This window comes from Dipodomys merriami, unplaced genomic scaffold (assembly GCF_024711535.1).
Source record: "Dipodomys merriami isolate MVZ:Mamm:240054 unplaced genomic scaffold, mDipMer1.0.p SCAF_21, whole genome shotgun sequence".
NCBI classification, from domain to species: Eukaryota; Metazoa; Chordata; class Mammalia; order Rodentia; family Heteromyidae; genus Dipodomys; species Dipodomys merriami.
The window spans coordinates 30,150,001-30,176,169 of record NW_027203493.1 but is presented as its reverse complement, the minus strand read 5'-3'; the positions used below and the strand labels follow the sequence as shown (position 1 = coordinate 30,176,169).

General features: G+C 34.4%; 1 protein-coding gene across 29 annotated transcripts in view; it reads right to left on the bottom strand.

Annotated features, from left to right (window-relative positions):
* The window catches only part of Sox6 (SRY-box transcription factor 6), a 605,718-nt gene that overhangs the window by 323,936 nt on the left and 255,613 nt on the right, over nt 1-26,169 (bottom strand). For all 29 annotated transcript variants that reach the window (XM_070032825.1, XM_070032840.1, XM_070032826.1 and 26 more), the window contains one exon: nt 8,839-9,079. In XM_070032825.1, the coding sequence (XP_069888926.1) occupies nt 8,839-9,075 (237 nt within the window). In that variant the 5' untranslated portion in view covers nt 9,076-9,079. The remainder of the gene's footprint in view (nt 1-8,838; nt 9,080-26,169) is intronic.

Here is a 26,169-nt window from a genome sequence, read left to right as displayed (position 1 = left end):
CTAATCATGAACAGCTCTAATTAGATATGTAAACGACTACATGTTATGTGATATATACTTTACTTTCTAAAACAGGTTGCTTTAGAAGCATTATAAAAATGTGCAAGTTTCATCATTCCAGTAATTCTGTTTCAATATAGAAATGTATCCAGAAAGGGATGGTAGGAGAAAAACAAAGGAACAGGTAACAGTGCTTGACAGGAAATGTACTCATTAACTTACTCATGTAACTATAACCCCTCTGTACACTATTTTTACAATAAAAATGTATTAAAAAAGAAATGTACCCAAAGTCAAACCAGAAGGAACTGCATGAGGAATTCTGTACAAGAAAGTATACATAAATTCTGTCTCCTTTACCTTATGTATGGTATATTCACATGTATATCTTTGGGAGGGTGGGGAGCACAGAATTTGAGGGGATAAGGGTAAAAAAATGCAGCAGTACAGTGCACTGGATACTGTTGAAAGTGAACTATGAAACTCATGGGTGGAGATGCAAAGGAGGGATTGGGAGAGAATAAGGGAACAGAAGACACTGTAAGAAAGGAAACACACTCATTGCCTAATTCATGTTATTGTAATGCCTTTGTACATTATCTCTATAACAAAAAAGTAAATCAAAAAATGAAAACAGAAAGTATGCATAAATCAAAAGGACCTGTAGACAGAAAATATGCTTATAGAATTCCGGTTTAATCTAAAAATATTGGTGCACAAAAACCAGCTTCCACTGAGTAACTTTGACAAAGGTCTTACTCAAAAAATCTAAAGTCTTCTATAAGCAAGTAACATGTTAATCCATAAAAAAAAATAAAACCTGAGAATAGTCTTAATTAACTGTTCATGCTAGACTAGATTATATTAGATTTTCTATTAGTTTTTAAGTTTTAACTTAAATAATTATCATAAAGCAACTTCTCTTGTATCTAGAAATGCTATAGACCACAAACTATCCTTTGGATAGTAGACTAGGAAAGTCAAACCATAAGAGCTTAGGAAACGCATACTAGCAGCATACAGGTAAAAGGAATAGAAACAAAAAGGATTAGTGATTTAGCTTAGTGCCTACCAAGTGCAAGGCCCTGAAATTTGGTCCTCAGCTCTGCAAAAGGGCAGAAAGCAAGTAAGCAAGAGAAAGAGAGAGAGAGAAAGAAGGAAGAAAAGAGAGAAAAGAAAGAAAAGAAAGAGAAAGAAAGAAAGAAAAGAAAGAAAAGAAAGAAAGAAAAGAAAGAAAGAAAGAAAGAAAGAAAGAAAGAAAGAAAGAAAGAAAGAAAGAAAGAAAGGAAGAAAGAAAGAAAGAAAGAAAGAAAGAAAGAAGAAAGAAAGAAAAGAGAGAGAGGGAGGGAGGGAGGGAAGGAAGGAAGGAAGGAAGGAAGGAAGGAAGGAAGGAAGGAAGGAAGGAAGGAAGGAAGGAAGGAAAAGAAAGAAGGGAGAGAGAAGAAAGAAGGGAGAGAGAAGAAGGAGAGAGGACAGAAGGAAGCAAAGAGGGAGGAAGGAATTGAGAGAAAGGAAGAAAGAGAAAAAGAGAAAGAAAGAGAGAGAAAAACACAATATTTAAGCTTAAGAGTATCACATAAAACTAAAGAAAATTAAAGAAATGTTGGCTGAATCCCAAGAAAAATAATCCTTATGCACATATAGGAATGCTATAAATTGTCAGAGAATGTCAGTGATGGAGTTCATTAGTAGATTCATGTTATAGTCAGTGCTCTGCAAATGAAAGGCACTGGATCTTATGCAACCTAAAAGATTAAAATAAAAATAAACATAGCATCTCCCTTCTCTTCAAAGTCATTCTCTTGAGGCAATTTTATTGAACTAGGAGAAAAAGAAAAAGATCATAGGGTCAAATTTTACTTGAACAACCAAAATACAAAAGAAACTCAAGTCTATACAGATGTAGCAAAGAAGTATTATATTTTGGCAGGTGCTCAATCTGCAGCCCACATAATCACATGTTAATGATAGAGTATATTAATTAACATGCATACCTGATTCCCTCAGAACTAAGAAGGAAAAAAGGAAACTATTCCAGAGCATGTAAATGTTCCTACTTTTGATAAATATTTTGATAATATCCTAGATAAGAAGGAAAACGTTTCCAAAAAGTATCCATGTAAACATGTATCATATCATTAAGGACCAAAGGGTTCCTATGCCCAAAATCAAGATTATTTCCAAGAAATATCCCAGTAATTTCTTTTTAATATAAACAATCCAGATTCAGGCAAATGCTTTTCTCTCCTTTTTAGCATGAAAATTATAACGATTATTAACATCTAAAACACTAGACAATGCTAATTTTCTATATTTATTACCCATATCAAGTTTTGCCAAATTCCATGTGATAAAATTTGTTTTCATTTTTAATTCAAGTTGTAAATAAATTTCTCTCATAACATTTTGTAGATAGTTGAATCAGGAGCTAGTATACTTTGAATTTATTGAAAAATGGGAATTCTTCCACCAAACTTCCTAGATAATGCTGTTCAGTGAGTAGTAGTCAAAGATAAATATAGTCATGTGTTAACAGACACACATTTCAACAGAACCAAAACTGAATGCACTTCCAAATCTGAAAACTAGAAGTAAGGTCATAACTAAATTTCTAAAGAAGAAATTTCTAAGTCTTGCTGGTTTGTGATTTTTTTTCCCCAAGTGCATCATAGATCAACAAATACCACAAAAGATGTATATAAATTTTATTTAAACATTACCACCATAAATTGGTTGCAAACTACCAGGTGAACTAGTGGACATTGCTATACTTTCTAAATTGTAGTCTCAATAAAAGGAAATTAATTTCATGTGAGTAGTGTCTAGAATCTGATATCATTACTTTGTTAATGGTTAAATGTTGCACACAAAAAACTGGAAACAATTTAAATTTTTAAATCTTTCAGAAAGTAACAAGGTGAGACATCTTTCAAAAATCTGTCACAATATAAAAGCACGACTGCAGAGTAAATCTTCACTAAAAATTCCTGGACTGTGTTATCACACAATGATAACAACTCCATTCCCAGAAATGGTTACAAAGTCCACACCAGAAATTTTATGACCCCAAATGAATTACATAAAACACTCTCCAAAGCTGATTAGCAACTTCATTGGACTGGAAGCAAGAAAGACAGGCAAAGAGTAAACATTGTTTACAAGTAAGCAAGCAATGTTCAGATAGTTATTTATTAAACATCCCAGTATGGCTATTATTATTTTTTTCTTTCAACTACAACAAAGGACATTATTGATATCTTGTAGTGGGAAATTATTTTAAAACTTTTATAGGAGATGAAATTCATCCAGGAGAATTTATAGTTCAAAGGGGTGATATCAATCAAGATGGACTGTATTCATAAACTGCTTTAAGTGGGAACTCCTTTGTACAACTACTCAAAGATGATAAAATATTTTTAATAAAATAAAGAGTTCAGATATTCTAGGTTGAGTCTACTATGATTTTTTTCTACTCAACTATACAAGGATTTAAAGCTAGCTGTATAAAGCACTATTTTGAAAAAGATAAATATACTTTGATATAAGTATATACATGCATATGTATATAAGATTCTACCTTACTGTCACATTGTACATTTCAAGACCAGGACTGCCTGAGTTTCACCCATTATCTCTATAGCCTACTCCAGAAGCCACCTACAAACCATTGTTTCTCTTAAAACTTCTGACTCTTGCCCAGGGCTATCATTCAGCAAGGTCTCTGTCTATTCCTTTGCTACCCCCTCTCCTTGATCTTACCAACTTTATCTCTTGATCATTCTTAAGTTCCTGCCTACATGTATATTACTTGAACTATTCTCTCTAGACTGTGTGAATTTTGTCTTCTTTCACAACTCTGTAAACTCTTCAGTAAATAACCTCTCTATTTACTCTTTTACTTATCACCAAACTAGCATTATGGCCATGGTTTCCTGGCAGGTTCTCTGCTTCGGACTTATTTCCCATTCTGTACACAACAGGCAATGAGGTCTTTTAATGCCTAAGCATAACTATGTTACACCCTTGCTTAAAATCTTCCATTGGTTTCCACTGGAACTTGAAATAGTCAAATATCTTACAGGCTCACACCTGTAATCCTAGTTACTCAAGAGGCTGAGATCTGAGGATCGTGGTTCAAAGCCATCCCAGGCAGAAAAGTCTGTGAGACTCTGATCTTCAATAAACCACTGGAAAGCCAGAAGTGGCATTGTGGCTCAAGAGGTGGAGTGCTTGCCTTGGGCTGAAGAGGGCAGGGACAGCGCCCAGGAGGCCCAGAGTTCAAGCCCCACGACCGACAAAAATAAATAAATAAATAAAATAAATCTAAGACTTCATAACATGTCTTCTGCCTGCCTCCTTGATTTCATCTCATCTCATTTTCTTCCACTACAGCACTCTGTTGTTTTCTGTTATTCCAATAGAGCAATCTAAAGACCTTGGCAAGAGTGGTGGCACGAGCATGTATTGCTCTAAGATTGGTCTGTCTATGCAAACAGTAACCAAAGCAGAAGGGATTGGGGTTTAACGTAAGTGATACAGTGCCTGTCTAATGAGCAAAAAGGCGTTGAGTTCAAACAGTAATATGAAAAAAAATGTACTTATTATACACTGTGGTTGTGTGTCTTCCCACAAATTGTTACACAGTTGGCTTCCTATTATTCCAATTTCAGCCATAATGCTTCCTCTTCAAACAGACCTCGGTTTTGGGAGGGTTGCATGGCTTAAATGATAAAGGGCCTGACAACCTTTAGAGCCTGCAGCACTGAGTTCAGTACCACCAGAATATTTTTAAAAACGACTTTCTGTTTGGTCATTCTCTGCCATATTATCTAATTTTTCATAGCAGTTATCACTGTCAGAAATTGTCTATGTCTCTTATTTAAATTCCATGAGAACAATGATTATTTGTTTTTCACAAATTCTTTTACTTGTATCTTTGTAGGGACTTTTTAATAAGTAACTAGTTATGGTAACAATACCTCTTTAAATTATGCTGTAGAGGGGGGAAAACATAAATGCAGGATGTCATATATCATTTTGACCAAGAAAGCTATAGAAATTTTACAGGTTTGCTCACAATCCATAGGCTTACCTGTCCTTCCTACACTTGAAACTAGCAGAAAATCATTATTTATAATATTATATACTAGCCACTAAGCATTACTATAGAAATGTTCCCCCATAGCTATAACATTAAAAAGAATAATGCACTATACAATATTTCATGGAAATATTGTGTAAATTTATTCCTACCTCATAAGGCAATCCTAATGAGAGCAGAACCATATTTTGTTAATGCTCTGCAAAAAAAGTTATTGATCTGCTGATGCCATGATGAAAACAACAATGCTTATACATAGAGAAAGTGAGTAAAATCTTATGTACAGGAACATTTAGCAACCACATACAGGTCAGCAATTAATATTACACAGTAAATTTAAAATTAAACATTCTGTTGTTCATACTATACATAATTATACTTATAATCAGAGTCTACAAATGTTTGTAGAACACTAGTCTTTGGACTTCTATTTCTAAAATGTCTATTCTCCTGTGACAACTTCTTTTTTATGTGGTTGTTTAAAACTATGTTGTCTTATCTTGTTGGAGTTCCACCTACCAATAATCAGATTTCATTCCTAATCAGGAAGTGGGGATTAGCAGAACTTCTTTGCACTCTCTTTACCTTTCCTTACAGAAAATCTCCTCTCTGGTTGTGATATTTCAAGGTTAAAACCCTTCCTGAACCCAAGAAATAGGAAACTCTTGGGGCTGTTTCTGTTCCAAAAATGATGCCCATCACAGGAACTACATAACAGTAAAAAATGAATAGGTGCTAGCAAGTTCTTTGTTGTTTTTAGAATTGTTTTTAAATTTTATTTCTCCAAAATCATTTTATGTATTAAAATGTGATCCACTGGTAGGATCTACAAGTTTCAGGACACTTCATAAACACTTTTTAGACTTACTAGTTATTTGGAATTTGGTTGGTTGGTTTTTAGGATTTTTGGGGGGGCCAGTCCTGTGACTTGAACTCAGAGCCTGGACACTGTTACAGAGCTTTTTTCCTCAGGGCTAGTGAGCTAACACTTGAATCATAGCTCCACTTTTGACATTTGGCAATTTAATTGGAAATATGAGTCTCCTGAAACTTTCTGCCCCAGCTTTGAACTGCAATATTCAGATCTGAACCTACTGAGTAGCTAGGATTACAGGAAAGAGCCACTGTTGCCCAACTTATATTTCTTATTTAATGAGTTATACATTTATTAGCCAATCACAGTCTTCCCATTCAAATACACACACATGTGTGTGCACGCACACACACACACACACACACACACACACACACAATGTGTAGGCTTTTAAGTTGGCCTGGCAACCTACAATTTTTCTATATTTTTCCAATAAAGAAAAATTGGAAAGTGACTTATACTTGCTGTATGTCATTACAGGTCTGATTTACAGTTGTTACACATCATTGAATCTAGTGAAAAGAGGATATAAGAGAAATGTCCAAATGCAGCTGCTATTTCCCATTTGTTAAATCCTTTTATTATACCATGTGAGTTCACAGCTGGGAAGTACTATGAAGTGGGAGTTAAGGCAACATATTTTAGCTTCCTGACACTTAGGATACGCAAAGGCTCCAGGAGAAGGAAAAGTTTGGTATAAAAGAGAATGAAAAACCAGGCACCAGTGGCTCACGCCTATAATCCTAGCTACTTGGGAGGCTGAGATCTGAGGATCATGGTTTAAAGCAAGCCCAGGCAAAGAAAGTCCATAAGACTCTTATTTCCAATTAGCCAGCAAAAAAAGCTGTAAATGGAGCAATGGCTCAAGTGGTAGAATGTCAGTCTTGAGCATAAAAATCCAGATACAGCACCTTTGCCTCAGAGGTCAAGACCCTGTACTGTCACAAAAACAAAACAATAAAAATTTGAGACATTTCTAGTAGTATCATTTTTGCACACTAATACAAAATGTATTTATAACTTTAAACTATGTATACTATTATATATCATTATCTAATATAATTAATAGAAAATTTAATATAATTTTATGTGTGGGTTGCTTCTAGTGCTTGAATTCAGAACCTGGACATTGTCCCTGAGATTTTTTTGCTCAAGGCTAGCCACAAGCTCTACTTCTGGCATTTTGCTGGTTGATTTTAGATAAGCGTCTTACAGACTTTCCTGACTGGGCTAGCTTTGAGCCATGATCCTCAGACCTCCTCTTCCTGGGTAGCTGTGATTATTGGCATGAACCACCTATGTCTAACTAATAAGCAAAATTTTTTTGTTGGCTGTGGAACTTGAACTCAGGGAATAGGCTCTGTCCCTGAGCTTTTAGGCTCTAGGATAGTACTCTACCACTTTGAGCCACAGCTCCACTTCAAGTTAATTGGAAATAAAAGGTTAATTGAAGGTTAATTTGGAGATAAAAGTCTTACAGCCTTTGAACCACAATCTCAGGTCTCAGCCTCTTGAGTAGCTAGAATTACAGGCATGAGCCACCAGTGCCTAGCCTATACATTTTTAATATACACATTCTGATGAAATTTTAGATAACAAAAACTAGAGACAAAAGAAACTTAGCAATTGCCAAGACCCAAAATTTTGCTTGCAGCAAAGATATGAGAATGGTGATTTGAAGCCAGCTAAGATAGAAAAGCCCATGTGACACTCATCTCCAGTTAACCAATGAAAGCTGAAAGTGGAGCTGTGGCTCAAGTGATAGTGCACCAGGTTTGAATAATACAAGTGTCAAATTCCCAGTATTGATGCAAAATAAAAAATAAAAATATTAAGGATTTTAGTTTCTTCTTAGTGCTAAAAATAAAAGTATTTTGCTTGAAACTAGAAAATTAACATCATTATGCTTTGTATTTTGATGATTAAAAGACAGAATTTAACACAAGAGAACTGGCTAACACTCTGTATTTATTTGATGTGTTATTTCTGCTTTAGAGCAAAGTCCTGCAGTCTGACTCTGTGATACTCAGGAGCATTGATGTCCTTTTACAATTACTATATAGGAACATGAGAAAAGTTTTATTATATTCACAAATTATAAATACTAGCATTTACTTATTGAAATAAGGAAATTGTGATAGTTATCCATTTATACATTTTCTTGACTGAATTTTTCAATATGAATATAGAATCACTGTTTCATCATACCTATTTTGTGATAGTATCAAGTTCATCTCATTTTATTTAAGGATTCAGAGACTAAGAAACCAACTCTCTCCCATACAAAAAAGACAGAGAGAGAGATACATACATACATATATACATACATACATAGATACATAGTACATAGATACATAGATAGATACATAGACAGATAATTAAATAAAGTATTTTTGGTCAAGTGGACCTAGCAGTGGACATAGAAACAAACCAGTTTCCATATTTTGTTGTTTTGTTCCAGTCATGTGGGGCTTGAACTCAGGATCTGGGCCCTGTCCCTGAGCTTCTTTTGCTCAGGGCTAGCACCCTACCACTTGTGCCATATCTCCACTTTCAGCTTTTTTATGGAGATAAAGAGTTTCATTGCCTTTTCTGCTGATTAAATGGAAATAGGAGTCTCACAGACTTTCTTGCCTGGGCCAGCTTGGAACCCTGATCCTCGGGTCTCAGCCTCCTGATTACAGAAGGGATCTACCAGTGCCTAGCTTCCAAGTTTTATAGTAATTATATTCCCCATGGCTGTTTTATTACTTGAACACAAATAACTCTGATACCATTAATTTTGAACTTGCCCTAAAATGTCTATTTATTACTAGGACATACTAACAAACTTAGTAGCCACAAGCATATTGTAAAAGCTCACCATTCTTTGCTGAGATGACAGAACACTGTCCCAGTCAGCATCTTGTTGAACGGTATTGACAAGTGTTGAGAGCTCCTCAGAGTGAGGTTTGTTGTGCATTATGGGGTGCAGAGGCAGATGGGAGGCCACATGTTGATCACTGCCTTCTTCTTTTTCCCTTGAGGTCAAATCCTGGGTCATTGTTTCCTCTCCATCAGCTGCACAGGCAAATGGAGAGGTGGCTTGCTTGGAAGACATTCTTCTGCAGAAGGAAGAAAACCCCAAGCATTAAAAAGGGGAAATCAACATCAAAAGATAAGCTATGCCTTGCATTTAATTCATTCAGAGGGGGGAAAAAAAAGAAAAAAGAAATTCTCAGAACTTAGAGATATTCTAAATCAGTAGTGAGCCACTTTAAATTCTTGGCTTATCTATTCTACTTTCCCTCTTTGCTTTTTTCAACTTAGAAAATGTTTTCCCAGTAATTGTCTTATCCAAATCAAAAAATAAAATTTTTAATAGTAAATTTTCATCATGTACAACATATGTGTACATCTTTCCTCCTAGTTTTCCCAACTGGAGTATAAGCTTTTTGAAAGTAAATTGGCTGGGAAGGTAGCTCAGTGTTAGAGTGCTTGCCTTGCATTCATGAGGCCCTGGGTTTGATTCTTCAGCACCACATAAAGCTGGAAGTGGTGCTGTGGCTCAAGTGGTAGAGCACTAGCCTTAAGCTGAAGAGCTGAGGGACAGTACCCAGGCCCAGAGTTCAGGCACCACGACCCACCCACCCACACCCTGCCCTATATACAAAGTAATTAGGCTGATGATTAGCAATGAAATGAATGAACTATCTAATGAGTCCGTTTTTGTAGCAAGCAAAACTATCCAACTTTCTCCTATGGTTTATATAGTAACAAAATAAATATATGTTCAAAAATATAATTAGAGTAAATAATCTACAATGAAACTCTTAAGCAAATCTCATACTTACTTATTACTTTATACCTTGCATTATGAATGACAGGACTAACAGTGTCATTTTGAAACATATTTAAAAAGCTTCCAAAACAACATTGAACATTCATTTATATAATCTACAAATAAACATCTATTATACTCTGTATGACATGGTCTTCATTCTGTGCTGTTATATGCAATCAGAAAATCAAGATTATTTAACAGAATTTTGAAACTTTTGGAATATCACTTTATCAAGATGAATTTCTTAGCAAAATGGTAAGTAATAAAACCTCTAAAAGTTATACCTTAACAAAAGAAACCATTTTTTCTAAAACTTTATATTGTTTTTCATTTATTGAGTCTCTAGCTCTAAAATTGCTGTGTAATAAAAGGAATAAATCCTCTACCTTAATTGCTCTTTAACATTAATTGATTTCATACTATTTTTTAATGCACAAATCAGTTAACATAGAAAACCACATGAGCATTTTTCAAATTAGCAAATCATTAACTTGCTAGTACTGTTTCCACAGACAAATAAATACTGATTAAAGGGTCTAGAAATCTGAGATTAACAGTTAAATTTACAAATCTGTCACATGCTTTCATGAATATTGCAGTGAAGGAAATATCAAGTGCAAAGAAAAATAATTAAGTTAATTCCAATTTAAACAGTAGTTTTTATGTAGCAGCCCATGTTTCACATAGGATTTAACAGCTAATGCTAAATTTCTCACAATTAATGAGGGGGCTCAGATTTAGTATCCTACAGTGAAAAAAATTAATATAAGATCAGCTTATCTAATTATGCATAGTTCTAAATAAAAGTATTACAAGCTTTTGAAGTGCTTTGAAACATATTAAAATGCTGATACCTACTTATAATAATCATTCTACAAATAATAAAAATTTCATCTATTAGAATTGATAGTAAAAAATAAGATGAGGAAAGAGACTGCAGAAGAGTGCCTATATTTTCTTTGAGAAGAAAAGAACTGAATGTTTAAAGTGTGTTATATTTTTTAAAAAATCATACAAATGCATTTATGAGCACTATCTATTAGTACTTAAATGACAAGTGCACACATACATGAAAAAATGATTACCAAATGATGCTTCTTAGTATACAAAAATCATTACAGAGCTTACTTTACCAGCCCCATCAATACTATAGTAAAATCAGGCAAATTATAACTTTTGTAAGTTTACCAAGACCTATCTAAAAATAACAGTGTTTTCATAGTTCAGATAATGGATACTTACCAGTTATGTAATCACTCATATTTTTAAAGCAAAAGAATTAATTTACTGCTTCTTTTTAAAACAGCTAAATAAAATTGAAAGTCATGATCCAAAATTCAGAGTGACTTTAGCTCCCCTCTACAAATATCCTCTTATTATAAAGTGAATTGTCCCTTACCAATAGCAGTAACTGTGATTGTTGCTTTAGTATAAATTAATCATGACACAAAACCCAAAATGAAAACAGTCTCTTAAACATAAATTCAACTAGAAACTGTGCCAGTGAACAATAGTGCACAATCCTAATTAAACACAACCGTGCAGCTGTAAAAATAGACTAAATCTGTCCAAAGCTATGAGTTGAGTTTAAAGGCTGGTTTGTTAGAGTGTTTTCTTAAGGAAGGCTGGGTCCTCAGTCTTAATCAGCCAATAAATTATTTCCTGCAATTACATTAAATAGAAAATTATCTTCAAATGGGGAGTGTTAATTGAAAATCAAAATTCAGAGGGAAGTTTAGAAATTACACGCTGAATACAATTAGTGAGGAAAGGCTTCACCTCTACTTCATCAACAGTCTTCTGGTGATTCCTCCAGTGACCATTCAGGAAAGCTACTTATTTATAGCATCACACAGTTTGACTTTTATTTTGCATCTACAAATACAAATGTGTGTCAAGGTTGCAAATAGAAGATAGGCTGCCAAAAAAAAAAAAAAAAAAAGACAAAAAGCAGTAGTCTGATCGTCATCTTCAGTTCACACTATCATTAGGGAAATGGACCATGAGGGAGGTAGAAAACAATGGCTAGCAACTAAGGAAAATACATTCAACTTTGAAATTCCTCACTCTAGCAAAGAAACGAATGTCTCATTCCAAGAATACCTTTCTATATTGAACATATTTGATTTCATTTGTTCATTTCATCACATTTCTTAAATATGTTATTCAAGGAGGAAAATGATTTATTTTTATTCTTTTAATAAATAAAACTTTGAGAATTCCTGTAGATAAAATTGTTATTTGGCTTTTTAAAACTCTTTTTATTGTTATCTTTGTTGTTATTTTGTTCTAGGTGGGGAGGTTCTTTAAGATAAAAAAATGTATAAAATTTTACACAGTTTATTAATTAAATCTTAAATTTACTATCAGATTTGACTTTACTAGGTGTTTTACACAATTATGTCATATAATTATTCAATTTAGTGGTGGTATTATCATGTATTCCCTTTCTTAAGCTATCATTTTTAAAATATTTTATTAGATGCATTGAATTAGAACCTGAACAAACATTTTTCTTTACTATAACCACTTCACCATAGTTATTTTCCTTTAGAAACTCATACAGTTTATGAGGTTTTAGAAGCTCAAATATAGCTTATGAATTAATGTTTTTAAACACAACATGGATTGTTCATACTTATTTTTAATCCTTATATCAGTGATTTTTTATTACAAAAATCTTCATCTCCTCCCAATATAGTAGAGTAGCACCCTACCCTAGCTGGTGCCATATACAACTAATAAGGAAAAGAAAATTAAAATCTTTATGAAAACGGTCAATTTCTATATGACTTACTTTGTTTTATTTTTGCACTATTATAACTTAAAATCATTCAAATGAATTGTTTTTTTTTAATTTGTATTAAAAAAATCTTCCTAGTTATACCCCCTGAAAACAGGGGTTTATAATGGAAGTGCTGACACAACCCTAACTAAAGCAGCGCAAATGTTGCCGCTATAATACACAAAATCAAGTTCTATTATTCTAAACTATCCTCGCTCATGGGATTTTTCTTTACTGTGCTCCCAGCCAAACTGCTGAAGCATGAAAAATTTAAATGCAATCAAATGCGCCCAATTCTACTTTACTAGAACAAGTGTCTACAGTGGTACAATCTTAAAAGGAGATGCAACAGATTTGTTTGGTGTTTTTTTTAACTGTTTATTTATAATACAGTGCATTGGAGATAAAATAAAAGAGGAAATTACACTCACATGGTACCAGTGTATTGACTACACAGAGTACATTATAATCAGAGAGAAAAACTACATTGTCAACTTATCACATTGGTTAAACAAAATGGTTTTCTGGGGCATAGCTATTACCAAGTAAAACCACCAAAGAGAATTAAACATCTTTAGGACACATAAAACTAAAGTTCTTTTATGTGCTCACCAAATTTGAATTGTCTCTGCCCAACAGACCAAGTGACTCCCAAGATGCCAGAACATTGGGAAGAACTTTGGATTTAGGACCTTTTTTAAGTGAACTTGTTGGAGATAAGTACTTGCAAACTAATAATGTTCTCCAAGAAGTATAAATTCTTCTGAAAAGTAATAATCATTCTACTCCTACCCCCAGTATAAAATCTGAATGCTTAGATCATGAGATCATTACAAATTAATTTAGACAATATTCTGTTTTTAAACAAGAAATTAAAAAAATTTGGTTCTATACATTAAGTTCCTTATGTCATATAACTCTGTAATTTAGACCCTTTTTGATGTAATGCCACTGTTTTTTTAGAGGAGTTATTTGTATGCCTTTTTTGTCTGTGTCTGTTCTTCAGCTTGAACTGAAGGCCTGGGTATTCTTCCTATGCTTTTGTGCTGAAGACTTGCACTCTTCTACAAGAGTCACAGCTTCACTTGCAGCTTTCTGGTAGTAGTTGGCAATGAGTCTCATGGTCTTTGCTGCCCGGTCTGGCTTCAAACTGCAATTCTCAGATCTCAGCCTCCTGAGTAGCTAGAATTGCAAGTGCAACCCACCAGCACCAGTGAGTTATGACTATATTTAAATACCCTTAAACTTTCTAATAAATCATAGTCAGATAAAATTCTACTTTCATTCACAAAGAATCTATCTCTCAATTTGCGATTGTACAAAAGAGAAAGTGAGTTTCCTGAAGCAATATTGTTAACTAATTTTTAAAAATATTTTCACCACTTTTATAACTACTATCAAATGGCATTAGCTTTTCAGGTGTGCTACATTTATTCAAAAGAGTCTTATATTTAACATAAAGCAACATTTTAATCATGGGTTTACTTATAGAGAAATTCAATGTTCAGGCCAATATTCACATTTATTTTTGCAGCCTGGCCTCAGGCTAACAAGGTAAATTTATTTCAGTTCAGTAATTCATTCTTAGTTTAATGCTGCACTTGATCTGATTCTGAGAAATAAACAACTAATTTTCCAAAAATATAACACAGTGGCTCTCATTTTAAGGAGCATGAGTAACAGATATGTTCAACTGCCAAAATGCACAATACCCAGGAACTCTTACAAAGAATGCCAGTCCACCCAGCCTAGGGCAAAGAATGATTTTAAAACTCTTTTCCTGTACTTCTAATTCCCACGTTAAGGGATTTGGGGAGAAACTATAAGGAGAACACTAATTCTAGACAGTGAGATGAAGATATTCCTCTTAAAACTTTCTCTGCTTCATTCTGAGAAAGCCTAAGGGTTGTTAGTGGTTCTTTTCTATTTGATGCTGCATTACCCTGTCCTCTTCTTCATGCCACCTCCAAAAGTCACTAGGCTTTTACTAGGCTTTCCTTTCTCTTCTGTTTGTTGAGAAAATTTAGAAAATTCAGGGACAAAGAAGATAACCACTTTCAGAACTCCTTGGAAAGTTAAAAACTTATCTCGCTCCTAGAGTTTATAGCAGCTCTTTCAGAATTGATACAATGAACCAGAGACAATATCTGTTAGAAGTAAATTCACTAATTTCAGTTAGCTGTCAAATCAATAGAAATAAGGCAAATGAAATACACTTGAAGGCTTTGAAGTATGTCTAAGAAAGGACTTAAATTAATGGGCTTTGACTTTACCTAGGCTTTTAATTTTTCACACCAAAGCACCAAAATTGTCTCAAAGGCCCTCTGAGGTTCTTACCAAACAGGAACTACCTGGAACAGATTCCTCTCAAGTCATCAAAGTTTGTGTTTCTAGAGTTTATATTTAGCTGACAATATTGCTGTCACTTTATATAGCTTAAGACTGTTCTTTGGACTAGAGCTCATATGTCTTGGAATGCTTTGACTCATGAATTGTTTCTCCTGATAATGTTACACCATGAACCACCTCTGTCTAATTGGTTAGTATCTGCTGGAAGAAACAAGCAACCACACTAAGGCCTGGCCTGCTGACTGACTGCCTATGGAAAACCTATAATTATTACATTTGTCCCTGTGGATCCAGTTTCTTCCTGAGATCAAAACAACTTGACTTCATTTAACCTTTATATGTTTTGCTTGACAGAAATAATATTGAGTTTTCTCAGAGTATATCTACTAGTAGCTTATTAGAATTTCTACTTTGGAAAGCTAATGGCTACATTATATGAATAAAATCAGTGACTTAAGATCAAAACAAAATAATGACTGCTATAAATATAAACAGTGGATTTTAATCAAACTCAGTAGGCTTTACAATTCAACTGAAAGGTCTATGTGGCTTGAGTGCAAGAAAACGGTCCACAATAATAATATAATACATTTTTATATGTTCTGTTTGTCTTTTTATAAAACAAGAAAACATTTTTTTACCTAATCATGAACAAATCAAACATAAGGAAATATAATTGGCAGTACATGGTTGTCTTATTTCATTCAAAAACAGACAAACTCATATCAGATGTTCTCTTTGAATCTCCTCTTCAGAACAAATTAGAACTACAATTTTCACAGTGAATACCAGACATGTATTTCTTAACCTAAAACCAGTCTACTAATATGGAAGGACAAGAATAGGACAACTAGCCCAATTATGAACAAAAGTCGTAATCCAGAACAACTCCGAAAGCATAGAAGCTATCATTTTATTTGTTTCTATTCTTGCTCTATTTTCATCCTTTATTTGTCCAGAAAAATAAAAAGTGAGATTATAGCGATTGTTTCAAAATATAAAAGTTTTTACATGGCAACGCCTAACAGAACTATGTAAAGAAGCTAATCTCTGAAGGTTTCCGTAGCCTAATAAAGCTTCCCAGAAATTCCCACTTCCATGTAATGAAATGAGGGATACATTTCAGGTTACTTTCACAGAAGGACAAGAAGAGGAAAAGAAGCAGTAGAAGAGGAGGAAACAAAAAGGGATAGGGGAGGAGGAAACAACCATGGCTTTGCAGTTCATTTTTAGTTTGTCTACTTAATGAAAACCTCATTGTACAACTCTGAAAACCATTTCCAGCAGGCAAAGTATTTCTGATTCAGCAGAGGTTACACAAGCATCAAAGCAGTTAAATATAGGTGCCAAGCCACATTGCCAGGAGCTCTTAGTACTGTGAGTTAGTGTTACCTGACAGCTCAGTGAATATAAAATTACTTGTTTCTCCAATTGAAGACAATCAAATTGTCACCTTCCATTGTAATAATGCACAACTAGTGATCAGCAAAGTGCAAACATAATTACCATGAAGAAAACAAAAAATCAAATCCAAATCTCTCTACAGAGTAAACACATCTATCTGGCTTCCCCAAAAAGGGCTGCATTTTAATCCTGACTGCTGTGATACAATCTTTATGTTATTTAACAACAAGAGTTATTGGTCTTATATCAAATAACAATGAAAAACAACAAGAAAGACTCATGAAAAATGAATACAAATATCAATAAGAGCACTACAACTTTCAGAGACAGTGTAAATGTGTATGAATTATATCACTGCAATGTAGACGCTTAACACCAAGTATATACAACAGTATGTCCATTATTTAAAAAAAAATCTCACTTCCTGACATTATCTTCTAACCTAGAAACTTTCTAACGATTGAGAAGGACAAGTAGAATCAACTTAAAAGCTTTTGTCTTGATTAACATACACACAAAATTTTTCAATAAAATACTTGCAACCCAAATCAAATAACACATTAAGAAGATCATACATCTTCTTGTCTTGATCAAATTGATTTCATTCTAGGGATTCAAGGATGGTTCAACATATGTAAATTAATAAAACACAGAACATAAGCAGAATAATGAGAAGAGAGTCACATGATCTTTTCAATAGATGCAAAATTCAGAATCCTCTTATGATAAAACTCCTGGACAAGCAGGAATAGAAAGAGCATACTTCAACATAATAAAGGCTATAGTTGAGGGCTGGGAATGTGCTCAGTGGTAGAGTGCTTGCCTCGTATGCATGAATCCCTGGGTTGGAGTCCTCAGTACCACATAAACAAAAAAAGCCAGAAGTGGTGCTATGGCTCAAGTGGTAGAGTGCTAGCCTTGAGCAAAAGAAGCTCAGAGATAGGCTCTGAGTTCAAGCCCCAGGACAGGCAAAAATAAAAATAAAAAAATAAGTAAAGCTACAGATGAGCACTGGTATCTCAACCTATAAATTTAGTTACTCAGGAGGCTGAGAGCTGATAATCAAGGTTTAAAGCTAGCTAGGACAGACAAATCAGTGAAACTCTTATCTCTGATTAATCAGCAAACAAATGAACTAGAGGCATGGCTCAAGTGGCAGAGCACTAGCTGTGAGCTAAAAAACCAGGTGAGAGCATGGGAACCTGAGTTCAACTCCTACTACCCACACAAAAACAAGCAAACAAATATAAATGTTATATACAATAAACCTATAGCCAATGGGGAAATATTTTTAAAGGCACAGACAAAAGTGTACTCTAGGGGCTGGGAAGGTGACTTGCCTTGCATGCATGAGGCCCTGGGTTCAATTCCTCAGCACCACACAAGCAGAAAAAGCTGGAAGTGGTGCTGTGGCTCAAGTGGTAGAGCACTAGCCTTGAGCTGAAGAGCTGAGGGATAGAGCCCAGGCCCAGAGTTCAAGCCCCATGACCAACCAAAAAAAAAAGTGTCCTCTTGTCATTCATCATTCTTATTCAATACAATGTGTTATAGCAATAAGGCAAAAGAAAGAAATAAAGTGATACAAATAGAAAAGGAAGAAGTCAAATTACCACTATTTGTGGATGATATGTTCCTATACTTAAAACTGTGAATATAATTATACTCTACTACTAAAAGCAATCTATAGAGTCTAAAAATTGCAGTGTTATTCTTCATAGAATTTACCTATCAATTTAAAATTTACATGAAACTATGAAAGATCCCAAAATACACAAATCAATCCTAAGCAAAAAGAGCAATGCTAGAGCAGTTATAATACTTTTCTTCGAAATATGCTATAGAGCCATAGTAACAAAAACAGAACAGTACTGGCACAGAAACAAGCATATAGGCCAAAGAAGAAGACACATAAATAAACACACAGCTATAGCCAATTGAGCTTCCATAAAACACTTCAACAAGTAGCTCTGAGAAAACTGGATATCCAAATGTAAAAGACTGAAACTAAATCTCACAAATAAACAATTTGAAAACTTTAACATAGACTGAAAACTTTGAAACTACTATGGAAAAACATTAACAAAACACATGAAAATATAGACATAGTCCTCAGCACTAAAAATAGATATAGGCAACAATTTTCTGAATAAGATTCCAATTCCCCAGCAAATAAGAGCAAGAATTGACAAATGGGATTGCATCAATTAAAAAAAAAAAAACTGCACAGCAAAGTAAACATCAGAATGAAATGATAGCCCCAAAATGGGAGAAAACCTTTTCCAGTAATTCAACAAAGACCAATATCTAGAATATATAAAGAGCTAAAAAACTAAACACCAAAGGAATAAATAATCCAAACAATAAATGGGCAAATGAGCTAAAGAAATGGTTCGCAAAAAAGTACAAATTTAAAATAACTACATAAAATGTTCAATGTCTTTAACCACATTCCATCTCACCTCTTTCAGGAAAAAACAAATACTGACAAGGATACATGTTAGGCAAAATAAAACAGACAAAATCATGTTTTCTAGCTGATGGCATATGGTTCACATCTGTAATCTTAGTTATTCAGGAGGCTGAGATCTGAGAATGGAAGTTTGAAGCTGGCCTACGGAGAAAAGTCCTTAAGACTTTTCCAGATGTTGAGCTGTGGCTCAAGTGGTAGAGCATAGCCTTGAGCACAGGGAACAAGGTTCAGGCTCTGAATTCAAGTCCCAAGACTGGCACATACACACAAAATGTTTTCTCTTGTGTCAAATTTAGGCCTAAAAAAAGGACATGAAGGTAAGAGGACTGTTTGAAAAAAAAGGAAAAGCTAAGGGTGACTATGATGAAAGAACTTTATATTTACATTTGCAAATAGAATTATCAACCTCTTAAAATTTGTAATAAATGAATAAAAACTAAAATAGTAGGGAAGAGGGCCATAATAAAAAGCAGGGGAAGGGGTAAATTTGACCAATGCATATTATATTCATGCATTTCTGAATATGGAACATTTCATATTTTACAATGAAACACCTTTGTATAATTACATATGCTAAGAAAAAATTACAGTTTTTATTCTGATTTTTCCTTACAAGAATAAAATTTATGCATATTTTTGGGGGGAGGGGTCCGGTCGTGGGGCCTGAACTCTGGGCCTGGGTGCTGTCCCTCAGCTCTTCAGCTCAAGGCTAGCGCTCTACCACTTGAGCCACAGCGCCACTTCTGGCTTTTTTCTTTTTGCTTATGTGGTGCTGAGGAATCGAACCCACGGCCTCATGCATGCAAGGCAAGCGCGCTACCACTGAGCCACCTTCCCAGCCCAATTTATGCATATTTATAAGATGATTTCTTTGTATGTCCCTCCCCCCAAGGTATAACCCCTGCTTTCACTGTATTTGATGTTGGTATAATTTGTGGAGGGGAAGGGAAACAACGAATTGTTTAAATAAGGATACAGGTGCAACCATTGCAACAATGAGATGTACAAGACGTTATGCTGAAAAACGAACTTTACAACTTGGCGGAGGTGGGGGGTGTAGAGGGTGGGGAAGGGAAATGGGAGGGCAGGGATGATAAGGGGAAACAAAGGAGGAGGCAACAATGCTTGATAAAAAAAAAAATATGTACTCATGCCAGGCACTGGTGGTTCACGCCTGTAATCATAGCTCCTCAGAAGACTGAGATATGAGGATCACGGTTCAAAGCCACCCCAGGCAGGAAAGTCCATGAGACTCTTATCTCCAATAAACCACCAGAAAACCAGAAGCGGCACCTTAGCTCAAGTGGTAGAGCACTAGCCTGGAGCTAAAGAGCTGAGGGACAACTCTCAGGCCCAGAGTTCAAGCCCCACAACCGACAAAAAAACAAAAAAAGAAAAGAAATGTACTCATTACCTTGCTCATGTAATAGTAACCCCTCTGTATGGTATTTTCACAATTAAAAAAAAACTTATTAATTAAAAAAATAAAATGTATGCTTTATTCTCACCTTATAATTTGGCTTTTTCTCATGCAGATTGAAATTCACCTCACAAAACTAATTTTTCATCTCTATTCAAGTTTAGAAAAATTAATAAATATAGGATATACAAATATACACTCAAAACTTCTGGAAAGTAGTATGGAGATTCTTCAAAACACTAAAAATAGAGCTCCCCTATGGCTCATCAATCCCCACTTTTGGGCATTTACCCAAATGACCACAAACAAGGCCACACTAAAGATACCAGCACAACCATGTTCACTGTAGCATTATTTATCATAGCTAATCAATTCAGATGCCCCTCAGTAGATGAACAGATCATGAAGATGTGGTATATATACACAATGGGGTTCTATGCTTCCATCAGAAAGAATGTCATTGCCCCATTCATAAGGTAATGGAAAGACCCGGAAAAAAATATATTAAGCAAAGAAAGGCAGGCACAAAGAAATATAGCTTTCATGTTGTGCCTCATTTGTAATAACTAGACTATGTTTATCATATTCTTAGCAGGGGATCACAATAGCCCAATCGCTAAATTTAAAAAAAGCATATCAAAATGAACTCCAAGAATTGGAAACAAGAGGTTCTTATGTCCTGTATGCAGTTATTTCTATTTTTTTCTTTCTGTTTTATTTTTCTGTATCCTTTGTCTTATATATAAGCTTATCTGATGAATGGAAGGGAAAGAGAATCACAGAAAAGCAAGACAAAGGATGAACTAATGCAGCAATGATACTCACAAGACACTACATTGGTAATGAACTTTACAATCTAGGTGGAAGTGGAGAGTGGGGATTGGTAAGCAGGAAAAATGAGGAGGGGTAACAGTGTTTAAAAAGAAATGTACTCATTACCTTATTTTTGTAAATGTAACTCGCCTGTTCATCACCTTTACAATAAATAAAAATACAAAATATAAAAAAATATATCAAATCACTGAAACTTTACATAGTTCTCTACAGTATAACGATGCCTAAGGTGAAAATAAAAATGAATAGCATTAATATCATGATGTTCCAAACAAACTTCATGTTTCAAAGATATATTAGAAATGTGATTTGGAGCTGGGAAGATGATTCAGTGGTAGAACGCTAGTCTTGCATGCATGAGGACCTGGGTTCAATTCCTCAGCACCATATGAGCAGAAAAAAACTGGAAGTGGTGCCGTGGCTCATGTGGTAGAGCACTAGCCTTGAGCTGAAGAGCTCAGGGACAGCACCCAGGCCTAGAGTTCAGGCCCCATGACCAACAAAAAGAAAGAAGGAAGGAAGAAGAAAGGAAGGAAGGAAGGAAGGAAGGAAGGAAGGAAGGAAGGAAGGAAGGAAGGAAGGAAGGAAGGAAGGAAGGAAGGAAGGAAGGAAAAATGTGATTATATTTTATATCTACTTAACTCAAAGTTTAAAACACTCAAATTTATGTCATTCCTGCCTCTATGGCAAAAAGTCCCATTCTCAAAATACAGTTAGAAGAGTATTTTCTTTCATCAATAATGTCCTGCTCCATTTTTACATTGCATATCTGTTCTAAATATCATCATTTAGCCCCCAAGTGGAATAGTTTGGCAGAGGCAAGGGTGAACTGCACCAAGGTACCAAGGCACCAAGGTGAAAGTACAGTATAGGAAAAAAAAGCATCATAAGATTCCTTGAGCTTGAATCTATAAATAAAAATGCAGACATTGGCAATCTGTTATCTCAGTAATTGAAATGATGTTTTAACCTAGGTAAATGTGAACTAGACACAGTCTTGCTTTTCATTCTTCTTTCTCTGTTCCTCAATTTTATTATAAAAAGATAAATGAGTGTATACAGAGACAGACAGACAGACAGACAGAGAATACATTAAATAGACTGGCTAAATGAGAATGAAAATAAAGATGGGAAGTAATAAGAGGAAGTCTTATCTCTAATTGCAAGTTTTACTATGATTTGAGACCCACAAATTTCACATCATTAAGAGACAGGTTTAGAAGAAAATCTTGAAACACTTGGTCTGACTTTTGTTTTTTGCTGACACAGGGTACCATGAGTTGAATTTTAGGACCTCTCAGTTGCTGAGATTACCTAGTCAGCTGGCATTCTACCACCTGAGGCACACCACTAGCCTATCTTTGTGCTGGATATGTTGAAGTTGGAGTCTCATGGATTTTTCTGCTCAGGATGTCTTCAAAACATGATCCTCTGGATCTTAGCCTCCTGAGTAGCTAGAATTACAAGTGTGAGTCACTAGTGCCTAGTCGATCTGATTTGTTTTTATGTTTATTCAGTATAACCCATGAAGATAGAAATCATGCCTGTTTTGTTCATTACTGGATCCTTGGCACCAGCACAATGTACCACACATTATAGACAGACAATAACACTGAACAGAGGAAAGAGGAATGGACAAATAGAGAAGCAGAAATGAGGCAACTAGTTTATTTTTTAAATTAAAGTAAAAAAGTAAATAGATGATCATAGAAATAACATGTTAGTGCTGTCTGCCTAAACATTATTCTATATACTCTTTTTATCATATAACTCATTAGTTAACATCTAAATCATACAATGATTTTATCTAATTTCCAACACTGAGCTCTTTCATCTCCCTGCTATACAGTGGCCCTCAAATGACAGTGAGGTAGTTACACTAAGACATTTTCTGGAGACTCGTATCCAACAAAGGAACAATGAGTTCATCATTATATTCAATGTCTCATTCATTCAGACCCAAAAATTTAATTTTCAGAATATAAATATTATCTCCATGGCTTTTTTATTCTTGTTCCTCATTGCCAGCCTATCACTAAATGCCATTAACTCCACATTAATACTGCTTCTTAGGTTCATCTTTCTTACCTTTTCATAATCACCTTAGTCCAGGGCTTTATTATACCACACACCTAAAGTCCTATAATGAAATAAAATAACTATCTCATTTAAGTGTCACCCCCTTCAAACTCTTAAACAAGCTACTCTCTTAAGCAAATAAGTCAGTGACTAGCACAGACACATGAAGATCATATTTCTGACCTTGGCATTCAGGATCCTCCATCTAGATCTAACCAATCTTTCTAAATGTATGTTCTAGTAGTAAACATGTTCACCTTCTACTGTAAGTATACTGACACCTATTCAAACTTCACTTACTATTACCTTCAAGCCTTTACCTCATCACTTCTTGCTATCTTTCACCATCTTATCACGAAAACCAACTGGGATTTATTCCATATAATGTGATCCATCTTTTTTGTAATTTCCTTTAGGGAATATTCTTTTAAAATAGGTTTTTATTAACATTCATTCAACATCAATGATTATGCCTTACAACCTTTGAAAATATAAATTATTTTATATTGCATGATTAATTCAATTATTGTATATATTATGTAATTATATATTATACAATTATTGTATGTATATATATATATATATATATATATATAGTTGTATAATCATCTAATCTAATCTTAATCAAAGGATTAGTTTTCTACAAACTTTCCTTCCAGGTCTGAGGATGTAGCTGAATATAATGCTTGCCTAGCAAACCCAAGGTTCTAAGTTCAATTCCCAGCATTGGAAGAAATAAATAAATATAGGACAAAAAAAGGAATTCTTCCTCTCTATTTCTAGATTTGGAAGTATTATAGGTAACAGTTAGGGATAAACAGTAGATGGGGTAACTGTAACCCCTCCTCTGTACAGTATTCTCACAATAAAAAACAAATGAAAAAAACAGTAGATGGGGAAAGATGGAGAGATAGAGAAGAGAGAGAGAGAGAGAGAGAGAGAGAGAGAGAGAGAGAGAGAGAGAGAGAGAGAACACAGAAGCAGAGAAGAGGCAGAGGACTACAACAAATTAAAGCAGGTAATCCCATACCAATCCACTGATTTATTCTAGCCACTCTGACAGCAAAATTGGATGAGGAAATATGTATTTTTCATTCAGTAAATTTTCTAGCAAATGTTTGTTGAGTGTTACTGTGCTTTTTCTCATTGCTTTTCCTGGTTAGCCTAGATAATCAATATTTAACTATATCCTACGTGAACAAAAGTGAACTGAAACAAGAATGCCATGGCCCATTCATTTCATGACCTAGAAAAGTATGGGATGGACCAACTCTGATCAGAGAAGTCACCTCAGACACACTAGTCACAATGGACATTGTTTCAAATGATGTTCCTTCTACTTATATACCTAGTTTAAAAAAGGTGTTAGGATTGCTTTGAGGGAAAAAGAAGATGAGGAACTTTACTTGCACTTAGCATTGAATGGTCTAGGGTAATTTCAGAAAAGGTAGGAGTAATTTAGATAGCCTCTTAAAATCTTACTATCACCTAATATTACATGTTCACTGACTCCTAGGGGAAAGAAATAGAAAAGTTTTATCCATAGGTCATGAATTTTTATAAATTGTAACTGCCTGTAAAAGCTGAAAAAGAGGTTTTTACCACCAACAGAAATTTTTACATTTTTCATATATATCAAATGGTCCACTTTCACGAACAACTGAAGTGTTATTTCTCTTCCCCTCACCCACCCCTTCCTCCCTTCCTTATAGCTATTCACTTTAAATTCTTGCCTGCATTTGCTGGTAATATATTATCATAAATATGAGAACATGAGAATCCAATTGTTTCCATGAATCATTGCACAGAATTGTTTCAGTCATCATTATAAAAGATAAGTATGACTAGCCACTGTCTCTCATACTAAAAGATTCATAACCACTACCTGCATACCTATCAAACTACTGAACTTCTAGTTTTCCTAAGCCTCTGGCATTTGTTATGAGGAAGAATTCTATATTTTTTTGTCATAGACTCCTTCTCATATTATCAGCCCTTCACAGTTTCCCTCAAATTGACTAAGAGTCCTCTGAAAATTTTCTATAATTACCATGGCCAATTTATTGCCTATTTAGATTTCTTTAAAAGTAAATCTTTATTAGGATACATATGCCTAGAATTGGGAGACTGATCCTATTCTTAACAGAATCTAATTCCAGAAGGAAAGTAGGAAAGCTGTGGAATGGTGGGATAGATTAGAGCAGTGATTTAAATCTCAGACCTTTAATTTACTAGATCTGTGAACTTGAGAAGTTACTTAACTCTGAGCCTCCAAATCCATATCTATATAACTAGGGACAAAATATCTACCTTGAAGAATGTGAAGATGAAATTAACATATGTGCAAGTATTCACTCATTATTTGAGAGGTCTGAAATGAATCCTAAATTTCTAATAACTTAATAGAAAAATATTTTGACCCAAACAAAAATAAGTAATAATCCTTCACAAAAGAAATTCTAAATTTTGACAAATAACAACTAAAACTCAAAGGAATGGATGTTTTCTAATTCAAATGTACCTATGCCATGACCCAATACTAAGTAGAACAGTGAATATGGCCATGCAAACAAAGTTAAAAGCTATAGAGTAACAACATGATTCTCTTTACAATGGAAAATTCAGACTATATAGTATCTGCTGATGAGACCTCTATTTCCAAGAACTGCAGTGTCCTGGGCTATAAGTACATAAACCTCCTGCTATTAATTTCTTTTTTTTTTTTTATTTTTCAAACAAAGTAGTCCAAAAATTTTTTAAGTAACCTATTTGCTTGGAAATTTTAAAAATAGAAGCATCAATTACAATCTAAAGCCTATCAGTGCTTAAATTAACTTGACAGTAAATTAAAAAAAAAAAAACATGTCCTATAAAACCCATGAATGCTTTTCAAATTTTGAATGATTACTTTTATTTTGGAGGAATCATTGCCCTCATACATCAGTGATCCCTAGCACTGTAGATGTTTAAAAATGTTACTGGTTTTATGCCATTTTTTTCATTTCAAAGCATATATAAAATCAAATTCCT